Raw genomic sequence first — 22,858 nt, forward strand, 5'->3', positions numbered from 1 at the left:
GGGGAAGGGGTTGTACCCATGTCTTAGAACTTGGACAACCCCTTTAAGTTCACAATCTGCCCCGGAGACAGCCCTTTTAAGCATCACCGACTGAAGAGTTTTATTTCAGAGCGCATCTACAGTAGCTACAAGGTAGTTTATATCTGATCCCCACTGCTTTATGTCAGTAGCAAATCTTTGCAAAATATTGTACCGTATCCAACTGGATTCTAAGATATGTGAGCAGGGCTAAAGCCAGTAGGTGGTCCGCCAAGCATCTGTAGCCAGTATGATAAATAATATGTTGGTTTGTAGCCCTCTGGGGGCTTTAATTCTATCCAGTACTGAGCATATACAGTATCTGTGCATGTACTTTCCTAACTGCATGCATAATGCCCTTGGTGACTTGCTAGGTTAATGTATCAGACAAAAAATGCATACTTCCACTTAGTGATTGAAGCCTTAATTATCCACCAATCTGCTTTCCTGCCGGTCCTATTTCCTGCCGTTCCTCGTCTAACCTTTATTGTTAATGTATGTGAATACCTACTTTCTATAAAATTAATGCCATCTCGCTAAAAGCAGGTAAACTGTGGCCGCCTTCATTTCAAATCATTCTGAAATTGTTTGGCTTTTTATGGATTTTGCTAATATTTTAAAAGCAGTGACATTAAAGCATTTAAACACCCCGCTGAATAGGCCATCAATAGTGAGTCAGCGGGGGTCTGCCACTCAGGACGCCCGCTAATCAGCTGTTCTCTGGGCTTGTGCACTGAACAGTTTTTTTGCAGGAAGCAGACAGCTCCATTCTTATTGCAGTGGTCAGGTTTGATATTGCAGGCTAAATTGGCACTGAAATGAATGGGGACACTGCTTGTAATACTAAGCCTGGCCACTGCTGTGGGAATGGAGCTGTCTGCTTTGTACAGAAACCAGCTCAGTGTAAAAGTGCACTTCAGCCAGCAGACAGCTAATTGGTGGGGCCATCTAGAATGGCATATCCCTTCCAATTTACTATTGATGGCCTATCCTTAAGATGGGCCAGAAGTAGTTTACATTTGGGGAAGTCCTTTAAAATAGGCCATTAAAATATGATTGGATGTTTGAAGAGACTGAAGCACTCGTCTGAGCATTGCATCCACTTCAGTATTTATCATCAGAGGGCAGAGATACAATGAAAGAATGAGGGCAGAGACAATATGGATGTTATCCACCTCCATCTCTATTAGGTCGGTCACACACGACCGGATTTGAATTGCGGATTTGGTGAGCATATGATCTACGGTAATACACGATTCAATCAAATGCATTGAATTATGCAGTTCCGCTCACATTAGCGTGTTGTAATTGCGTAATCCGTCAGTGAATGGAAAATAAAACACAGCATGTTCTGTTTTACTGCATACATCCACGACATTGAGCCCATTGTTCTCTATGGTTGCAGGTAAACCCACAGCCCATACAGAATTACCAAAAAAATTATGTGTTTTTCAGCACCCATATTTTATTTTAGTCATGAATTGCTTTTTTGTGATAAGCTCTTTTAAATGTAGTCATAGATCTGTTGATTTGCCCTCAATACCTATTGAGTATTGGGTAAGGGTGTAATAAGAAAGTATAGCGCATCAAAGTATAAATTATATCACTCCACAATGATATCCTTCATCAGTAAGTTCCGAACAAAAAAAAGACTATTTTGGCCATCCTCATGTGCAAGGATAATGCACAATATGACATCAAAGTACAACAATAATGCACACAGTGATGTCACAGTACAGAGATAATGAACACAGTGATGTCATAGTACAGGTGCAATGCACACAGTGATGTCACAGTACAGAGATAATGAACACAGTGATGTCATAGTACAGGTATAATGCACACAGTGATGTCACAGTACAGAGATAATGAACACAGTGATATCATAGTACAGGTATAATGCACACAGTGATGTCACAGTACAGAGATAATGAATGCAGTGATGTCATAGTACAGGTGTAATGCACACAGTGATGTCACGGCACAAAGACAATGAACATTCGTATGTTACACAGGAATATCACTATAAAGAGACATTAAAATCATGTTTTACATGGAGAAAGAAATAAGAATTTTTTCCTTGCACTATATATTCTGCCGCTATCTTTTATTTCTGCTGTGGATTTCTTTGGAGTCTTGGCTCAGGCTTCTTAATGCTGGCACTGCATACTTGATTGCCTCATCCTGGTGGATTTGTTCTGTGTGCTGCTCAGATACTCTCTTTCCTTGCCTGGATACCGTATTAAAATCAGTTATGTCACAGTGCAGGTATAATGCTCACAGTGATGTCACAGTTCAGAGATAATGCTCACGGTAATGTCACAGTACAGGGATAATAAACGCAGTGATGTCACAATAAGGCAATAATGCTCAGTGATGTCACAGTACAGGGATATTGAAAACAATGATGTTTCAGTACTGAGTTAATAAATACATTGACATCACTGTATAGAAATAATAAAGAGTGATGTCACTGTACAGAGACAGTAAAAACAGTGATGTCACAGTACATGATTAATAATGAACATAATAAGGCCATAGTACAAGGGTAATGCTCACAGTGATGTTACAGTACAGAGACAGTAAACACAGTGATGTCATAGTACAGAGACAGTAAACACAGTGATGTCACAGTAAATTATAATTCACTTAGTGATGTCACAGTACAAGTGTTAATACGCTCACAATATAGGAATGATGCTCACCGTGATGTCACAGTAAGGAGTAATAAACACACCAAAGGTCAATATGTACACTGTTACATCACCATATAGGATAAAAAACATAATGATGTCACCTGCAGGTATATGTAATGCACACATGATGTCATAGCACATGAACAATGCAAAAAGTCAAGCAGCAGAAAAGGAATGATGCGCACAGTAGGGGTAACTATGGGGCTCCATGGTAAAATTTACAATGGGGCCGAGTTCAATTTTCCATACCCACTTCCATCTTCCATAAGTGCAGCTTATGTCTGACCGCAAATGGGTCCCCTTAATTGTTGCGCCCCATAGCAACTGCTATGCTTACCACCCTGGCAGTTACATCTCTGATATCAGTCCTTCAACGTCAGTAAAGATATTTTCCAGCAATCATGCTCTTCCTATAGAACTACGGGGGGAAAAAAAAAATCATAACAACTTTTTTTGGTCCTTTTTTCGAAAAAGGAAATGTTTGGTCCTCCAAGCATAAAACTCACGCCCATTACAGTTCTAATTAGCTACAAGATCAATCTGTAAGCGGAACCAATAAATGTCCATCATTCCAAAGTAATCAGATTGGCAGCCTAGAAGCAGAGATTATCACCCGAACCGCAGAATGGCTGTCAGATAGGTAGAAGGATTTCCCTGTCTATGGCCCCTTAAGTATGTATTAATGCAGTTTAAGCTGAATCTTGAGAATCCGTGTCAGGTACAAACGATCATTAAAAATTCTTTATGCGTAGAAAAAAAAAACCCATAACTTAATTCATTCTGCACATCCCATACTAGAGTGATTACCATCATGTATTTACTACCCTGGGGCGAGTTAAGTGGTATTCCCTCATCTATACGTGAGACAAATTGCAACAATGTATTTCTAAGATGAATTCCTACAATTTCTCTTCATGGCAAGAGAGCATGAAATATGTAAGGGGCGGGGGGACGTATATAAAAATAATATTTATAAGGAGGGGAAGCACGTTGACAGTCTAAAGAGGCTAATGGATGAAGAGATTGAGCGCTGCTCTCCTTCAGACAGTAAGCATTTTCAGGGATCATTAAATCTGGAATCATCATCGCCTGCGTTGTAGGATTTTTAATAATTATTTGACACACGAGTCAGAAATTTGTGTATTTCACTTAATGATAAAATTGCATTTTGGTGATGTGATTATCTCCTACAGTGGAGTCATCGGATATGTGGCTGTATGTATACCTCATATGCTACTACCGCAGACGTCTCCCTTTCACCAAGGGCTCTACCGGCTTCATTAATTATGCCAATGGATTGCATTAGCCAGTAATTGATTAGCCTTTGACTGCAACCATTATTTGGGGCAAGGCGTTGGTTAATCAGAACGGGGTGAAATGTTGTGCAGGCTTTACTCAGGAGGAGGCAGAGGCTGCGTTGAACCAGCCTGTCCTTGGTTGAACTTTGCAGAGTCGACGCTATACATTTTTAAAGCCACGTCTCCTATAGAGCACATGAAATCCCTGCTGCAGATGCTGTGCATTTATGTTTCATGTCTGGGCTATTGAGGGAGGAAGAAGAGACAGCTAGGAATGTATTTGCTTTGCTTCCTATTTCAGCATCTCGCATGGGTACACCGTTGCAAAATTTTCTTCAGCCTTTGATAAAATCAATGAAATATGAAACCCGTCAAAGTAAATAACTCAAAAGGTTTTTTTTTTGTTTAAGGGTCGTAATTATGCAATCCGAGCTGTAGGCTACCGTTGTGCCGGTCATTAGTGATTTTTTTTTCTTCTGCTAATGTTGCTGTCATTTAGCTGTTTTTATTCTATAGGAAAGGAATTAGTGTTGTGGGTATAGAATACATGGAGATAGGAAAGTAGAGGTTGGAAATATAGAGGAAGCGTGGATGTAAACATGTATAACAGGGAAATAGGACCTATTTACTTAGAGCTGTGTTTCACTAAACTACTATGTAAACTATGCGCTTGGCTGTGAGCAATAAATGTACTAAGATATGCGAGCCTCTTAATATATTCGCCTTATCTGGTGGCACTTCCGTGTTCCAGGTGAAAAGTAATGCCAGGTCCATGATGCCAGTTTAGATTATAATAAATATGATGGGTTGTGGATGGCTGCACCCCCTAAAGCCGGACCCCACGTAAATGCTGGAAAAGTCACAGTTTTGGCACAAGCACCAGAGTTGCAAGTTTTGAACACTAGGAATTTGGTGTCCAGGATATAATAAATAAGAGAAAGAAAGAAAGAAAGAAAGAAAGAAAGAAAGAAAGAAAGAAAGAAAGAAAGAAAGAAAGAAAGAAAGAAAGAAAGAAAGAAAAGAAGGAAAGAGAGAAAGAAAGATAGAGAGAAAGAAAGAAAGAAAGAAAAGAAGGAAAGAGAGAGAAAGAAAGTAAGAGGAGAAGGAAAGAGAAAGAAAAAAAAGAAAGAAAGAGAAAAGGGAAAAGAGGAAAGGAAGAAAAGAAAGGAAAGAAAGAAAAAGAAAGACAGAAATGAGATTTTAAGGGACTATAAAATCATGGCTGCCATTTCCTATAAACAGCACCACATTTGTTCACAGGTTGTATCTGGTACTGCTTGTCACCCCCATTCACTTCAATGGACATGTTTGTTCCTGGTTTTGGAAGAAAACGCCATGTTTTTCTAATCCTGTACAACCCCTTTAAATTCTCTAATACTACGGATACAGGGCTTTTAAATACACAGATCCAAGATGTTAGATAGTTTTGGAGGATAGGTATATAAAAATAGACAAAATCAAAATATTAGGTTAGATGCACCATAACTGCATCAAGTGTGCACAAAGTACCCTGATGCAATGATGATACATCCAATTTAAAATTTCGATTGGAGATTTTTTGATAAGACTGCTGTATTTAGCGATAGTAATAGTCCCCCAGACAGCCGCCACATATAAGGCACGCCCTGAAATATGCAGAGCCAGTGAATTATTTGTAATTTATCATGTACATTCTTCTGGATGTTGAGGCCCCCTGTCCTCGGCCCAGGCGGAATATCACTAGCGATATTCTGCCGCAGGGGAGCAGGGGGGAGTACTGTCAGGGCTCCGCACTGAGCCTATCTGACTAATAGGCTCACCGCGGAGAATCGTCGCAATCGCAGCATGCCGTGATTTAAATCCTGGAGCGGAGAATCACTATGATTCTCCACTCGTGGACACTGATGCTGCACTTTCCATAGCAACCCTATGGAAAGCTTCACACAGCGTTTTTTTTTTATTGAAAGGGAACATATTTTTTACCTTTTTTTTTACCGGGCAGCAACTGCAATATATATATATATATATATATATATATATATATATATATATATATATATATGTGTGTGTGTGTATACATATGTATATCTCCATGCTCAGGAAAATTACTTGGTGGAATTAGTAATATTAATTATGATGTAAAGACATCAGCTATTTTGAATACAGAAAATACTTGGACAAACCAATGTGGAGGTCCCTTTTTATGTTGACCCAACTGGCCTACTTTTGTAGACACTGCAGGTATGCTTCAGACGCCTCCGCAGCCCTTTGTGTTATTCATACCGCATCTAATTAAAATGTTTCCTGGTAAACAATAGTTCAATGAAGTTTGTTGTACAGAATCGGGCATGGAACATTAGCCCAGGACCACACTAGAAAATCAGTCTGTTGCCCATATCAACCAATCACAGCACAGCAGCTTTTGTTTTATCTCAGAAGTATAAGAAATGAAAGCTGCGCTGTGATTGGTTGATATTGACAACAAAGACAGATTTTCTTTTAGACAGCTTTCATAACAATGTGGTGCCGGGATACTTTTCTGTGTGTCCCACCCTGTAGATGCTATGGCGACGATGAGTGTGAGGCATAGCATGTAGTTACAAAATACATCCACATGAGAGCAGAGTTGTTTTGATAACAAACCTCACCCCCAGGCTAATATGTGTCTGTGTGTATATATATGATTCTTTATTAGCTAGGAAAAGGTTTCCATTTACTTATTTTACTTTGATTAATTTATATAGCACAAAAGTATTCCTCAATGCCGTACAGAGATTGGCATCACTTAAAGGAGATGTCCCGAGGCAGCAAGTGGGTCTATACACTTCTGTATGGCCATAATAATGCACTTTGTAATATACATTGTGCATTAATTATGAGCCATACAGAAGTTATAAAAAGTTTTATACTTACCTGCTCCGTTGCTGGCGTCCTCGTCTCCATGGTGCCGACTAATTTTCGCCCTCCGATGGCCAAATTAGCCGCGCTTGCGCAGTCCGGGTCTTCTCCTCTTCTCTATGGGGCTCCGTGTAGCTCCGTGTAGCTCCGCCCCGTCACGTGCCGATTCCAGCCAATCAGGAGGCTGGAATCGGCAATGGACCGCACAGAAGCCCTGCGGTCCATGAAGACAGAGGATCCCGGCGGCCATCTTCAGCAGGTGAGTATGAAGACGCCGGACCGCCGGGATTCAGGTAAGCGCTGTGCGGGTGGGTTTTTTAACCCCTGCATCGGGGTTGTCTCGCGCCGAACGGGGGGGGGGTTTAAAAAAAAAAAAAACCCGTTTCGGCGCGGGACAACCCCTTTAATACTGTTGCTGTTTCTATATTTCCAAATGTCAAAAGTATTGTGCAAATGGACTGTCATGGGCATATATGATTATGAGTGACTATGTATGTAATATATAGATATATATAAAGATAGATAGATAGATAGATAGATAGATAGATAGATAGATAGATAGATAGATGATAGATAGATAGATACGGGATAGAAAGATAGATAGATAGAAGATAGATAAATATGAGAGATAGATAGATAGATATGAGATAGATAGATAGATAGATAGATAGATATGAGATAGATAGATAGATAGATACGAGATAGATAAATAGATAAATAGATAGATAGATAGATATGAGAGACAGATAGATATGAGAGATAGATAGATAAATAGATACGAGATAGATAAATAGATAGATATGAGATAGATAGCTAGCTAGATAGATAGATAGATAGATAGATAGATAGATAGATAGATAGATAGATATGAGATAGATAGATAGATAGATATGAGATAGATAGATCGATATATAGATAGATACATAGATAAATATGAGAGATAGATAGATATGAGATAGATAGATCGATATATAGATAGATAGATAGATACATAGATAGATATGAGAGATAGATAAATATAGATAGATATGCGATAGATAGATAGATACGAGATAGATACGAGATAGATAAATAGATAGATGAATATGAGAGATAGATAGATAGATAGATAGATATGAGAGACAGATAGATATGAGAGATAGATAAATAGATAGATATGAGATAGATAGATAGATAGATATGAGATAGATAGATAGATACATAGATAGATATGGGATAGATAGATAGATACTGTGCTTCCCCGAAAATAATACAGTGTCATATTAATTTTTGTTCAAAAAGGTTTAACTTTTTTACATGTATAGCTGCCTGGATACTATTTAAATTGACTTTTTTAATTAACTGTTAGCAGGGCTTAATTTTCGAGTAAGCTTGAAAAATCATTTTGCATCCTCAAAAATTCTGGAAAATCATGCTATGTCTTATTTTCAGGGTATGTCTTACTTTCAGGGAAACGGGGTAGATAGATATGAGATAGATAGATAGATAGATAGATATGAGATAGATAGATAAATAGATAGATAGATATGAGATAGATGGATAGAAGATAGATATATAGATAGATAATGAGATAGATATGAGATAGATAGATAAATAGATAGATAGATATGTGATAGATAGATATGAGATAGATGGATAGAAGATAGAAATAGAGATAGATAGATATGAGATAGATAGATAGATATGAGAGAGATAGATATGATTCCATGTGTTTATAACTGTATGTAATCATGCAAGGTGTTTGCTATATTTGAAGCACATGAGTTATCTATATACAGTCGTGCTACATAGCACTAAAACCTGCAATAACGCCATACCCGTTGCATAACAAAAAAATCATACAGTGCATAAATGGAAAGGAAAATCTAAACTAAACCAGGGCTAGACAAATACAGTAGCTGCATGACCCAGACACAGGATGAAGGATCCATGTCAAACATGTTGGACCAGAAGTAACTAATTCTGACAAATATGTGTGGGTAGATCTCCGCATCTCCAGTGCGCCCTAGGCGAAAATATCCAAAACTGAGTTTTGCTTGAGTTGTATGTGTACTGTGTATTTTTTTTCCATAAATGTCTGGAAATTACATTCTGCAGCTTAAAAAAGTCTAAATAAATATGTGACAGAATATAATGGACTGGGCTGCAGGATTATCGGATGTTACATTGGCATTGCTACTATATACTACTGTTGCTATACTATGAAAGCACTGGGCACATACTAATGATTAGAATCTGGTCTGTCTTGTAGTGTTTACGGCTGTCCTTTGGCCAAGAAAAGGAAAACTCAAGAAAACAAGCCTTTAGAACCTTCACCAAAAAGAAAACCTTACTCCTCAAAAACTGACAACTCTTCGGTAGACGAGTGCTATGAAACAGACGGCACGGAGGAAATGGATGAGAAGGAAGAGGAAGAAGAGTATTCAGACGATAACGAAGACCACGAGGATGAGGAAGATGAGGAGTTAGACAGAGATGATGAGGACGAAATTGAAGAAGACGAAGAGGAGGAAGAAGAGCAAGGAGAGGAAATAGAAGAGGACGATGAAGAAGAGGAGGATGACGACTACGATGATGACGACGACCAAGGTAAAATCTTTTCTTTTAGGGTGTTATTTACTAATGCCGATATTTTTAAGTCCCTGTCCTTGTGAGCTTCATCAATTACTCAACCCATCAACCATGTACAAAGGGGAGCAATCATACTTCATTGTCTCTGCTCAGATTCATATCTAAGGTTAGTTAGAAAGTAAAATACAAAGTTGAACAATATGGAACATGAATCGAAGTCAAGGTTTTCTACCATACATCAAGATATGTATGGTGTACTTGTATTGTCTAGATTAATGAAACCCTCCAGTCAAGGGGAAAGAGTTATCCAGGGATCAGGGATGTCTGTGTTATATCACCTTGTACCACCCTCTTCCAGCTTCAGCCATCGATTTGCCTGTTCCTGGGCCTCTCTTCAAACTTCCAAATAGCCATGGTGATTCTTAGAGTACCCAATCAGTAGTGTAAGATATTATACCCTTGGCCTGTGCTGCTCATATGGGCAGCCTGGGCCAATCAGGAAGCAACATGTACTGCCTGCCTACTGATGTACAATGTGTATTGAGTAGGGAGAGAAGCACCACGGCCATGTTGGAAGAAATGCAGAGAGGTCCTAGGAACAGGTGGATTGAGGCGGAACCAGGAAAAGGACGGCACATGGTAATATAACTCTTCCCTCCAGTCCCTGGACTAATTTTGTCCTGGGAGTAGAAGATCACTTTAAATGTTTAACCTCAAGGCCAACTTCAGACTAGTGTACTGTAACACATATTGAGCCATAATACGGACATGTTACAGATGGCATTGCAACCATATGTTATTAGTATTTCATTGCTGTTTGATCTGTATTGTCCTCTGTATTTGCTGCCATCGATTCTATCTTCTACTGGGCAAATACTGACCCATATATGGCCAATAGAAAATAATTACATTAAAACAAAGTGTCAAAGACAGATGACATCTGCCACGTATAGAGCAGGCTCAGCTACTGAGCCCACCCCACACATTGACACTGGACTTGGAGATACACACACACACACATATATATATATATATATATATATATATACACACACACACACACACATATAGCACTATATATATGTATATATACACATATAAGTATGTATATATATATATATGTATATATATGTGTATATATATATATATATATATATATAAAGTCAGAAAATTACCTATTGTTTAAGTCAAGTTTTAATGTGAAACATGTTTAAAAAGTTTTTGTGATTTTTTAAAATGTATTTTATTTTTCATGTCATTATGTATAGTTAGAAAAATCATAATATCTTGCAGTTTTCATACTGACCACTAGACCTAATAGTAGACCAGGACTTCCTGTTCCTATTCTATACAGATCAATTTTAAGCAGTCATCTCATTATCACCATAGACAAGATTACAAAAGTAAACATATAGATATAGATATATAACATAGGATCTACCATTCACAATAGATGATGGTCACAACTCACCTCCTCCCCCTCCCAGCACATTGTCATCTATGGGAGAGTGTTGTTACAGATGCCACAGAGCACACCCATAACACTCTGCCATAGAAGTCTATTTTTGTGTGTTTCATTATCAATTAGGCTTAGTGGCCAGGGTGAAAACTGCAGGAATGTAGGACTTTATATATAAATTAAACAAGAATCACCAAAAATTAGAAAAAAATATGTTCCACATAAAATAATTTAAACAATAGTTTCTAAAGACACATTCCCTGTAAAGACACTTTGTGTTTCAGTGATACATTGCATTAGTAATAGAGGTATGGCTACTACAAAAACACAAGTCACTTGTCATCTGGCACCTAGCAGTGGTATTGAGCCATGGTCAGCACACGTTATTATTGGTCTCTGCCAGAAAAGTACATTGAGTTTATCTCATGCAGGGACTGGACATTAAGAAGCTTCCTGTAGTTATAGTGTCTGCCATAATAGCTTGAAGGAAAGTAATGTACATTCATATTCCATGCTCCTCGTCGAGCTTTATGATCAGCGGGAGATCGCTGTATGCTGACAATAGGTAAATATCCACCCATAGTCTCCGAAGAGATTTTCATGTCTTGGACTCTGTCTCTGAGTTTCCAACAAATCAGTTCTGGTTGTAAATTTAACTCTTCATTCTCTACCTCGTCCCAAGGACTTCAGATATGGGGTCTGCAATATATGACATAGGGTAATTACATATAAGGTTGTATTCCCAACAGTTCTGACATCTCAATAGTCATTATCTCAATATTGAATATTTTAGTACCTACGATTAACCTTATTTCTATTACTTTAGGATATCACTGGCTTCATATATATACTAACTGCCTAGAATTGCATACTGCCACTATGTGGATTCCAATCCATATCAATTTCCATAGATTTCTATGTTTTCACAGGGAAACATAGAAGCTAAATGACTGTATGGTGAAACTACATTAAACTTCACAGCAAGATAGCATCCTAGAATACTAGGGCAGAAGTAATAATACTATCATAGGGTTTAGGTTGAGGGAATAGGTAAAAAATGGTACTGATTCCATCAATTTCCAAGACATTAACAGACCAGATAAGTACTAGGTCTCATTTATCATATGCATTTACATATGTTGGGGGAGTTTTTAAAACATTGATTATTTAGGTATAACTTACATACAACATTGATAATAAGGCCAGTATGGTAATCAGTGCAACTTCATTAATGTAGCGCTGGTATTAGTCTAATGTCCTAAAACCAGGTTCCCTTTAATATATGTACATATGTTTTTTTCTTAATCACCTTCATACACACTGATGGGATGGGCCTAGCCATGAATAACGCTTTCACCTTGAGTCCCGTCCCATGGCCAGTCTCTCCCCTGCCCTGCAGTGCCCACACAAAGGGCTGTAAAATAGTAGCCCCTGCCCCTGGGCTTTGCAACCTGAGCCATGTTGGCTCCCCTTTGCTGCCTTTGCCTGCAAGTCATGCCAGGGTCCCTGCACTAACATTTAGCCTGACGCTACTCTCCCCCCAAGTTTACCTAGACCAGGTCCCTTAGAGCCTCCTTGGTGCCATCTCTTAGACACTAAGGAATTTATTGTGATTGTTCCAAGCAAGAGAAACCAAGTAATCTCGTAGATATGATACCTTTTAATGGCTAACAAAACTACATGATGTTATTGCGAGCTTTCGAACCTCTCAGGATTCTTCCTCTTTGTAGTGGTCAGCGCTAGAGATGAGCGAGCATACTCGCTAAGGCAAATTACTCGAGTGAGTATTGCCATTTTCGAGTATATGCCCGCTCGTCTCAAAAGATTCGGGGGCCGGCGGGGCTCGGGGGGCAGTGGGGGAGAGCGGGGAGTAACGAGGGGGAGATCTCTCTCCCCCCCACCCTGCTCCCCAATGCTCACTCCTGCAACTCACCGCTCACCTCCGCTGGTCCCCGAATCTTTTCTCACGAGCGGGCATGTACTCAAAAATGGCAATACTCGCTCGAGTAATTTGCCTTAGCGAGTACGCTCGCTCATCTTTAGTCAGCGCTTGTAACTGCAGGCACGGCTCTCATGGAAATCAATGGGAGCCGTGCCTCCAGTTACAAGCGCCGGCTACTACATAGGAGCCTCCGGGCCGACCTCAGTGTATTTGTGGCGCTGACCGCATGCTCCCACTTAACTGATCGCTCGGGGTTCTGAGCAACAGACCCAAGCCGCGATCAACTATCAAGGATAGGTCATCATTAGTATTCTCCCTGGAAATCCCCTTTAATTTACTTCAAACCTTTTGGGCATTTCCTTGTAACTGCAGAGTGTTCACTGCGCACATTATACTTACAACTATCACATATATCCTTTCTTGGGATCACATGAGTGACACCTACTTTCCTTCAGTGTATCTGACGTAACAACAGGTTCCTCCAGCACGAGGAGAAACAACGTTTTCTGTGGACTGAGTGATGTTTTTCTGCAGCCCCTGTTTTGACCTCCTTCTAATGTGTTCCCGAACCAAATCTTCAGCTAGATCTGTAAGGAAGATTTGTCTTTTTTGGCCAAAAAGACTACATACGATGCAATTCCGGCTACATCAATGCAGTTCATGAATACTGTGATTGGCCATCTCCTTTTTCCTTTACAACTGTAGGTGTGTGCCATCTGATCAAGAGTATCGACACCTCCTTTAGGGTTCTTGTAATGAAGAATTATTTACAGTTTTCAAGAGTCTTCTGCAATAACATCAGAGGTGCAATGCATTATGGAGAGAAGTACAACGCTCTTCCTTGCTTTGTGCACATAGGGCACAGAAATGATCTCTCTCGCGAAACCAAGAAGAGAACTTTTTGCTATTAGGAAGAAATTCCTTTAACTTGACACTTAAAGTAACTCAACAGTTTTGGGACAAAATTATATTTCTGGGCCAAAGGGTGAAGATCGGTAGATGATCTTCTCAGCTGTCCCTCCATTCTGCCGTTTCTGGGTGCCGCTATTGGAGTAGCTTAAAATACTTCCAGCTATCAACAACCTTTTACAGGGTATTGATCAAGATCCAGACTGCATTTATCTACTTGAGTGTCAAAGGGAATATCAAAAAGACAGAGAGCAGTGATATTTAATATATTAGGGAACTGTATAGGCGGTGAGATCCTGACAGCTCGTCGCTCAGATGTGTTCAGGAAATCTCTACTCTGGGTAATACCACAACTTCAGTGGAGCTGATAACTAATTGCCCAGAATCTACATTTCATTCTGTACCATGGTGAATGGAAATAGATGTCACAGTGCTTCAGCTCAGGAGTTTATTTGGCATGAAGTGTCAGGAAGTGAGGAGAGAGCCCTCAAGTTAATAGCAGGAGGGTTATTTGAGTTGCCACGCCGGCGCCAGATTCATCTTAATCCCTTATAGTCACAGATTCTTTTCTTCATTATTGCTTCTACTATTACTTTCTACTGTCAAGTAATAATTAAATGACATTATGACAGGTTATACCTAGCATCATTAAGTGTGTTTTTATCTCTGTCAATTACAGTTGAGTCCTCTTATATCAAGATGCTAAAAAAATATATTCAGCTAAATCTGGGTGACAACCGGTATGGCCTTTATTAGAGATTACGCAACTCTCGTAGACTACTGGTCTGCAAATCTGTCCAGTTATGAAGTGATATTCCCTGCTCCCATATAACTGCCTAATAAAACTAGTTGGAATTCCCAATCAAGAGGCAGGAAAGACGACCCATAACTAAAGCTGCAGCAATACTGGTATTGGTTGAGAAACCTATCCATGGAATCATTAGAACGAGTCAAAAACTCTAATTTTATGGTTGTCCTACGGAGGCACAAGAACAAATGGGTTAAGTCCCCTAGGTACAACCAAACAGAGACAGGTTAATAAGGAGCAATTAACTAATTAATCAATTTATCAATTAGCCTACCCTATAAAGCATGGCAGAGGACTTGAGAATCAGTGTATTTTTTTACTCTCCTAGGAGGATCATCAGACGGGTTCCTTCCCTGTTAGGAAGTCGCTACAATAAGGAATTGTCAGGAAGTTTACAATTCTACTTTCCATGGCATGTACAGGGTGATCCCTGTTCCACTGCCTTAGGCCGCCTGCAGACGGGCGGAAATTCCGCGGCGGGATTTTCCGTGGAATTTCTGCCCATGGAAGCTGCCATAGAATTGTGTTTTTAGCAAACGCAATCCTAGGCAGACGGCCGCGATTTGGCCGCGCAAAATCTCGCGCGGCAAACAAATCGCGGCATGCTCTATTTCTGTGCGGGGCTCGCACACCCCGCACAGAGACGTCACTCCCCGGTCGCTGGCTCCGCTCTGCGCATGCGCCGGCTACCGGCAGCTGGCACATGAAAGAGCCGGGGCCGCGGGAGCAGGTGAGTGACGCGCTGCTCTCTGCAGGCTCTGGGGTCTGGTCCCGCTGCTTTCCATGCTGTTTCTCAGCCTGGAAGTGTAGCTTGTAGTTGACTGCCCCCTTTGTGCCTAGAACAGCATCTCAAGCTCACTACTGCTGCCTTATTCCCTCTTTCTACAGTCGATAGCAGAGATGGGGACCTGCTGGGGTGGCTGGAGGAGCTCTAGAACAGGGGCACAGGAAGTGACATGGCAGAGCATATCACTGGTATAGTGCATGCCAACATGACACATTTCCAGAATTGACGCTGGTGCATCACCAGTAGACAGGCGGAAAACGACTGCATCACCTGAAAGGACGCAATGGCTAAGTCACCAGAAGTGGTGCCGTTAAATTTTAAATGAATAATACAGGCTATGTAAGCCTAGTTGGCAAGGGGGTAAGGAGTCTATTCCAAAATATTCCTGGTCCAAAAGTGAGCAGACAAGTGAAGGCTGGTCATAGGCCTCACCACCTTCCTCAAATAATTCATTCACAAAAAGAAATTGAAAAAAGAGACCATTCGCTTCATCATCACAGTGCTGGAGGAAGTAACCATCCTTGCCACCGTAGACCTCACAGATACTTACCTTCATGAGCCAATCTTGCCCAGCCACGAGACCTTTTTGAGAATTCCAGTTCACATGGGAGACTCGATTCCACCATTTGCATTTCCCATGTCTGCTGTTCATCATATCATCAGTACCGAGTGTATTTAGGTTAGTAATAAACTCAGCTCTCAGAATGAAGGGTATATGCGTCATACCATATCTAAACAATTTGGTTAGTGAGGGCGTCCTGAAAACATCTACTTCAGCAAGATCTTCAGGTGACAATTCAACTCCTGCAAGACCATGGATTTTGAATCAATCTCAACAAGTCTCACCTCATTCCCTCTCAGCAATTGAAGTATCCTAGGCTTCATTGTAGTCTCCCTTCGGTTCCAGTGGTCAAAACTTTGACCAATAACGGCCTTTATAACGCACAACAGCATGATGGTCTGATTTACAATGAGAGTATTGAGTCTTCCAACTTACGCCATAGTCATCATTCCATGGACAAATGGACAAATGGGTTAGAGAGTTGGGAAGGAATTGTGTCCTCCAAATGAGCTAAATTGGCATCTGCCTCGTTTTTTTTTGCCTTCCTCTGGATCAACAGGAGGGGGGGGGGGCAGAAACAGGCTGAACTAGATGGACATTGTCTTGATTCAGCCTAGCATACTATGTTACTATGTATGTTACTATGTTCTGGGGCTAGGTTACACATGTGGAATAGGTTGCAGTCCAAAAGATGTGAAAGAAGAACAAGGCCTTATGTACTAACATGAAACAATTGAGTGGTGAGACTACCTCTCTAACTTTTAGTATTTTTTCCACAATTATCATGTTCTGGTTCAGTCAGACAACTTATCAACTGTTTTTCTATTAAAAAGCAGAAAGACACCAAGAGCTGGCAGACTGCAGTGAATGTAGAAAAATATGTATTGGGGATCTTAGTCATTCATACCAGGAGAGTCCAAAATATGAAAGTGGACTATCTCTGCCACAAGAGTCTACATCCTGGAGAATGGAGCTTCAATCCAGAAGTGTTTCTACAGAAAGTGTTGAGGATGAGGAGGCCAGTGCTGGATGCCATAGTGATAGAGGAGAGCGCCAAAGTCAAGCTCTACCCCTGGTACATTCTCAGCAAACTCAGACACTATATGGTCTGTCTGTTGGCTGGAGACAAAAACTAGTTTACATCTAGCCTCCTCTCCCTCTTATATCCAAAGTATTGAGAAAGGTGCTAGAGAAAGAAGCCGAATTGATCAGCATTTTCCATCCCAGCCCATCAGATATGGTTCTCTCTCTCTCATGGGTGCTATTGAAGGCAGCTCTTGGTGATTTCTACCCACAGTGGATCTGTTTTTCCAGATGGGCATTCTACATCCACATCCTCACACACTCCATCTCAGAGTCTGTAAGCTGAATGCAAAAATCTAATGGAATTAGGTTTCCCTAACTAAGTAATCACTATTAGACCTTAGTCAGACGGGCGGTTTTTCGCGCGATTTGCGCACGCGCATGCGTCCGGCGATTTTATAAAACCATTGCTTTGCAATGGTATCGGACACATGAGCGCTTTTTATGCGCTCGTCCGATAAATTATAGAACAAAAAATCGCAGATCACACCTATCTGCGATCTGCGATTCCTGTTCTCTTCTCTATATGCGCTCAATGGGGCCGGCGGCAGCAGCGCCGACCCCATTGAGAACATATAGAAGACAAATCATTCTTCTCTGCCACAGCTGTAACAGCTGTGACAGAGAAGAACGATGTTTGCCCATTGAATTCAATGGAGCGGCAATACAGCCGGCCATTGAAAGCAATGGGCTGCCGGCGTGCGCGGGGTGAATTGTCGGGAAGGGGTTAAATATATAAGCCCTTCCCTGCAATTCATTCTAAAATGTGTTAAAATAAAAAAAAATTGTATACTCACCTTTCCGCTGCAGCCGGAGTCCAGCCGCGGCCGCTGTCAGTTCTCCTGAACTGCTTCTTGGCACTATTCAGCCGGCGGGGCTTTAAAATCCCCGCCTGCTGAATGATCAGCCCTGACCAATCAGAGGCTGAAAACACTCACACACCCATTCATGAATTCATGAATGGGCGAGTGACTGCTGCCTCTCAGCGCTGAGCCAATCAGGGGCAGGTCTGACTCACATCCATTCATGAATTCATGAATGGGTGTGAGTGAGGCATGCCTCTGATTGGCTCAGCGCTGAGCCAATCAGGGGGCAGGTCTGACTCACACCCCCTTCACACCCACTGCAGGACGGCCGCACGGAGCTCCGGCTGCCGGCAGAAGGTGAGTATACAATTTTTTTTTATTTTAACACTTTTTAGGATGGATTGCAGGGAAGGGATTATATATTTAAGCCCTTACCGACAATTCATCCCGGGCTCGCCCGCAGCGCATTGCTTTCAATGGAGACGGCTGTATTGCCGTCTCCATTGAATGCAATGCGCTGGACAGCTCCGGCCCGTTTCTAATGAAACGCGGCTAGGAGCAGATTTTCGGGCAATTTGCGGGCGACTTGCGCGCATCGGTCACGCGATTTGCGGATGCGCATCCGTCATGCGATCCGCAAATCGCGTGAAAAATCGCCCGTCTGACTAAGGCCTTATGTTGGCTACTTGCAGATCTTCTACCACCAAGGTATATAATAGTCTGAGGTCTCTTCAGAACATGGTGTGATCAAAACACCCTCTCTTTGGATTATCTGAGCATTATCCTGCAAGTCTTATAAAATGGCTTTTTTTAAAAAAACAGAAAACTTGAGGTTAAATCCACTCAAAGTGCAATTTACAGCCACCAATGTGCAGTTACAGAAGTTCTCTAAGAATCACATGCCTACCTTCTAGGCTCCTGCACGGGATCTCATAAATGTGGTGTTCAGCTTTTACCAAACCGCTGTTTGAGCCTATGGATACCGACTTTGGGCTCAGTCACACGGGCGCCGATCAGCCCGTGTTCCTGCATGATAAGACGGCTGCATTGCAGGTGCGGACGACTCTCCGCACCGTTGGAAGAAGGAACACATGGCCATCAATGGAGCCGGTCATGCAGAGAGTTGTTCGCACGTGGTGCAGCCGTCTCATTGTGCAGGAACATGGGTGGATCGGCGCCCATGTGACTGAGCCCTCAGAGGTTCGTAGTCTCCAGAGAAAAACATTAAGCAGAAAATATACTTTCCTGTACTCTTTCCAGATCCACAGGATGGAGAACAAGAAAAGCAGTGTATTCTTGATGCCAAAAGAGCAGTCTTACTGTATATCCATAGGCACTGTTACTATAACACTAAGGTCCTAATAAAGGATAAGAGGCCAGCGAAGCCACCCTCACAAGGTGGATTAGAGGGCCAGTCGAAAAATGTTCTGATTTCTCAGGGCTACCTTCCCCCATGTATATCAGAGCACATTATACAGCTGAAGTTTGACATGTAACGCTAGACCAAACCTATCAATTTACCACATGGTCGCCTTTATCCTAACTACAAGCTAGACAAACACCTCAACAGAGGACTTGAATTTTGGCAACAAAGTTCGGGAATCAGCATCCGCTATCTCACCCAAAGTTTTATTGCTTTACGAATCCCATTTGTGCTTGTACTAACACAGAAAAATTAGGAAAGTGTAAATTTGCTTACAATAATTTCTATTAGCTGGAGTCCATAGGCAGCACAAATCTCTCACCCTAAGTTATTATTCAACCTTGCTTTATTATGACACATTGACTCTAAAGGCCCATTTACACGCAATGATTATTGCTCAATTATAGCGTGTACCTGCTACCATTATTTACTTTTCGGACGAACGATGATTTTTAGGTGAGCATAAAATTCATCCTTCGGCTGTGGAGCTGATGGACTGCATGCTGTGTTTTCCACAGGAGCGCTGATTACATTGTATTCAGTTTGCAGCCCAGTGGCAGAACAAATGAGCTGTATGCAGAGAACAGACAGCCTGCTGTTCTCTGCATACTACTTCTGGAGGCTCATTTACATGCAAATGAAGGTAATAAGCTGCTAATGGGTATTGGTGTCCAATTAGTAGTTTATGCAAAACAATCGCTAAAACTGTCACTCTCCCTATCCTTTGGACGAATTTTGAGCAATCATCTTTGCGTGTAAATGGGCCTTAAGTCCTCTGCATTGTTTTATAGGGTTGGCTAATTGATTAATTAGTTAACTGCTGCTTATTAATCTATCTATTTGGTTGCACCAAGGGAACTTAACCCATTTGTGCTTGTGCTGCCTATGGATTCTAAAAAATATTAATTTTGGTAAGCAAATTTGCACTATACACTACTGGTCAAAGGTTTTAGAACAAATCCATTTTTTCCAGTTATTTTTGACATTAACACAGTGTAAGTCCATCAAATAACATGAAATGGTTCAAAGGTTCAAAATTTTAACCTGAAATAGTCTGAATTCATGATTTTAACCATGGAGCTTGTTTCAGGGAGCACATTAAGGACAACTGCTCTGCAGCACAGAGAACAAATTATGGTTTGAAATTGGATAGGAACTATTCCTTTAAGTGTTCTTAACTTTTGTACATTACTTTCAAACCTTTTGATTCTATATAACTGCATTACAACAGACTGGAACAGACTGCATTACAACACCCTCTAGGGCAGGATGGGAGTAGTTTTGTTCTTCAGGACAAACTACATTGATACCATAATGGCCAAAAAAACGCAACGAAAACAGACAGACAACTATAACCCTTAAACTGTAGGACTGTTCTACAAAAACATTGCCAATAAAGCCAAGGAGGCAATCAGTATAGTTTGTTATACCATCAAAAGATACTTGGAAATTGGAAGAAAGTCTGATAGGAAGTGGTCTGTCAGACCAAAGGCTACAACAAAATCAGTTGACAATTGGATCCAGAGTTGCCAACTTGCACACAGTGACTGGCACACTAGACTAAAAGGGTTACCACAGCATTTTGATATGCCATGGTGTACGCCTAGTTAGTCAGTGATTCATATTACAGAAAGACAATGATCCAAAATGTACTTCTAGGTTATGTCAGAACTACTTAAGAAGACAAGAAAAATCCAGTAGACTTCAAAGAATGGAATGGCCTGCACAGTCTCTAGACTTAAACCCCATTGAGCTTGTTTGGGATGAACTAGACAGAAGGGAAAAGCAAAACAAACTACAAGTGCAACACATTTGTGGGAACTTCTGCAACAATGTTGAGAAGAAATTTCTGAACAATATCTGAGTACAATAGTAGAACACATGCCTTGGCTGTGTAAGCCTGTCATATAAGCTAGAGGGGGCCACTTTGAAAAATCAAAAATATAGATTTAATTTGGTAAAACAAAGTTAATCCATTATTTTTATGCACCTTATTTGTTTCATGCTTTCATTTCTAAGAACATTTTAGACATTAAACGATGCAAATATCAATTAAAACTGGAAAAATTGAGGTGCTCTAAAATGTTGACAAGTAGTGTGTTTGCGTTGGGTCTCTATTGGCTTTCAGATCTGCAGCAATTTGTCATGGCATGGATTCCACTAGGTGTTGAAATCATTCTGCAGCAAAACTGGCCCATGTGGATAGGAGAGCTCCTAACAGTTGCTGTAAATTATTTGGAGGTACTGGCTTTTTTTTGTACAGCTGGCAATGAGGGTTCATCGATTCATGCTGCTTGCAGCAAGTTCTGACCCTCCCATGAGCATGGTGCAACAGAAAACTGGATTCATCTGAGTAGGTGATATTTTGCCTCTTTTCATGATCCAATTTTTGCCCTCTTTTGCCTACTGCAGTCTCACCTTTCTGTTTCTCTTAGACATAATGGTACAGCAACTGGTTATCCAATGTTATAGTCCATCTGTGCTAAGAAACAATGAGCTGCGATGAGTTGAATTACCTTTTGTTGGATAATTTTCCATGATTCACATCACTATCAGTATACTCTCCACATTGTTGCATAAAAAAACTTCACAAGGTTGGCAATGTATGAAATCATGGGCCTGGCTATTCAAGTACTGATGACTAGACTTCATAGGAAGTCACTTAGATTAGCTTGATTTTCCATTTCTAATGTGGATTCCCACTGAAACTAATTTACAGGAAACTTGCTCACTAATATAGAAGGGAGAGAGAGGATTCAAAAAGCTCTAGACAAGCTTGAAGGGTGGCCTGCGACTAACAGAATGGTATTTAAGAAGGATAGATACAAAGTCCTACATCTGGGCAAAATAAAACGAAAAAAGCACATGCAGAATGGAAGGAATTGGGCTAAGCAGCAACACGTGAAAAAGACTTGAGCATACTTTTAGATTGCAGACTGAACATGAGTAAACTGTGTGATGCAGCAGCAAAAAAAGGCAAACACAAATCTAGGATTTAAGAGAGGCATAGGGAATAGGGAGTAATCATCCCCTCTTCTCTTCCTTAGTCAGACTTTATCTAGAATACTGTGTCCAGTTCTGGGCACCCCAGTTTAAAAAAAAAAGACATATACAAACTGGAACAAGTTCAGAGAAGAGTTACCAAGATGGTGAGCGGTCTGCAAACCATGTCCTATGAGGAACAGTTAAAGGATCTGGGAATGTTTAGCTTGTAAAAAAGAAGGCTGAAAGGAGACTTAATAGCTGTCTACAAATATCTGAAGGGCTGTCACAGTGCAGAGGGATCAGCCCTATTCTCATTTGTACAAGGAAAGACTAGAAGCAATTGGATGAAACTAAAAGGGAGGATTTTCCCTTTTCTGCCTTCACACTGTAGGACACCAAGTTGAACTAGAGACATAATGGGCAGATTTACTAACAATGTCCAAAAGTTAGTCAGTGCAAAATTAAGGGAGAAATTCGTAATACAATTTACACCAGGTTTTGATATGAAAGTCACATTTTTGTGCATTTCCACTTGCAGAAAAATGTTCTGACTTTTCTGCATTTTTCGCTGCCCTTGCCACTTTTGTAAAAAGTAAGCGTGGCTTTGTGGGAGTGAAGTGGCCACCTGTGGCCT

The 22,858-nt window shown here is 40.8% G+C and overlaps 1 protein-coding gene across 1 annotated transcript in view; it reads left to right on the forward strand.

The window, feature by feature from the left end:
- MYT1L (myelin transcription factor 1 like) overlaps window positions 1–22,858 on the forward strand; it is a 180,198-nt gene that overhangs the window by 34,131 nt on the left and 123,209 nt on the right. Inside the window, exon 3 of the mRNA XM_066596421.1 lies at window positions 9,141–9,478. Coding sequence (XP_066452518.1) covers window positions 9,141–9,478 — 338 coding nt within the window. The remainder of the gene's footprint in view (window positions 1–9,140; window positions 9,479–22,858) is intronic.

This window comes from Eleutherodactylus coqui, chromosome 1, assembly GCF_035609145.1.
Source record: "Eleutherodactylus coqui strain aEleCoq1 chromosome 1, aEleCoq1.hap1, whole genome shotgun sequence".
Lineage (NCBI taxonomy): Eukaryota > Metazoa > Chordata > Amphibia > Anura > Eleutherodactylidae > Eleutherodactylus > Eleutherodactylus coqui.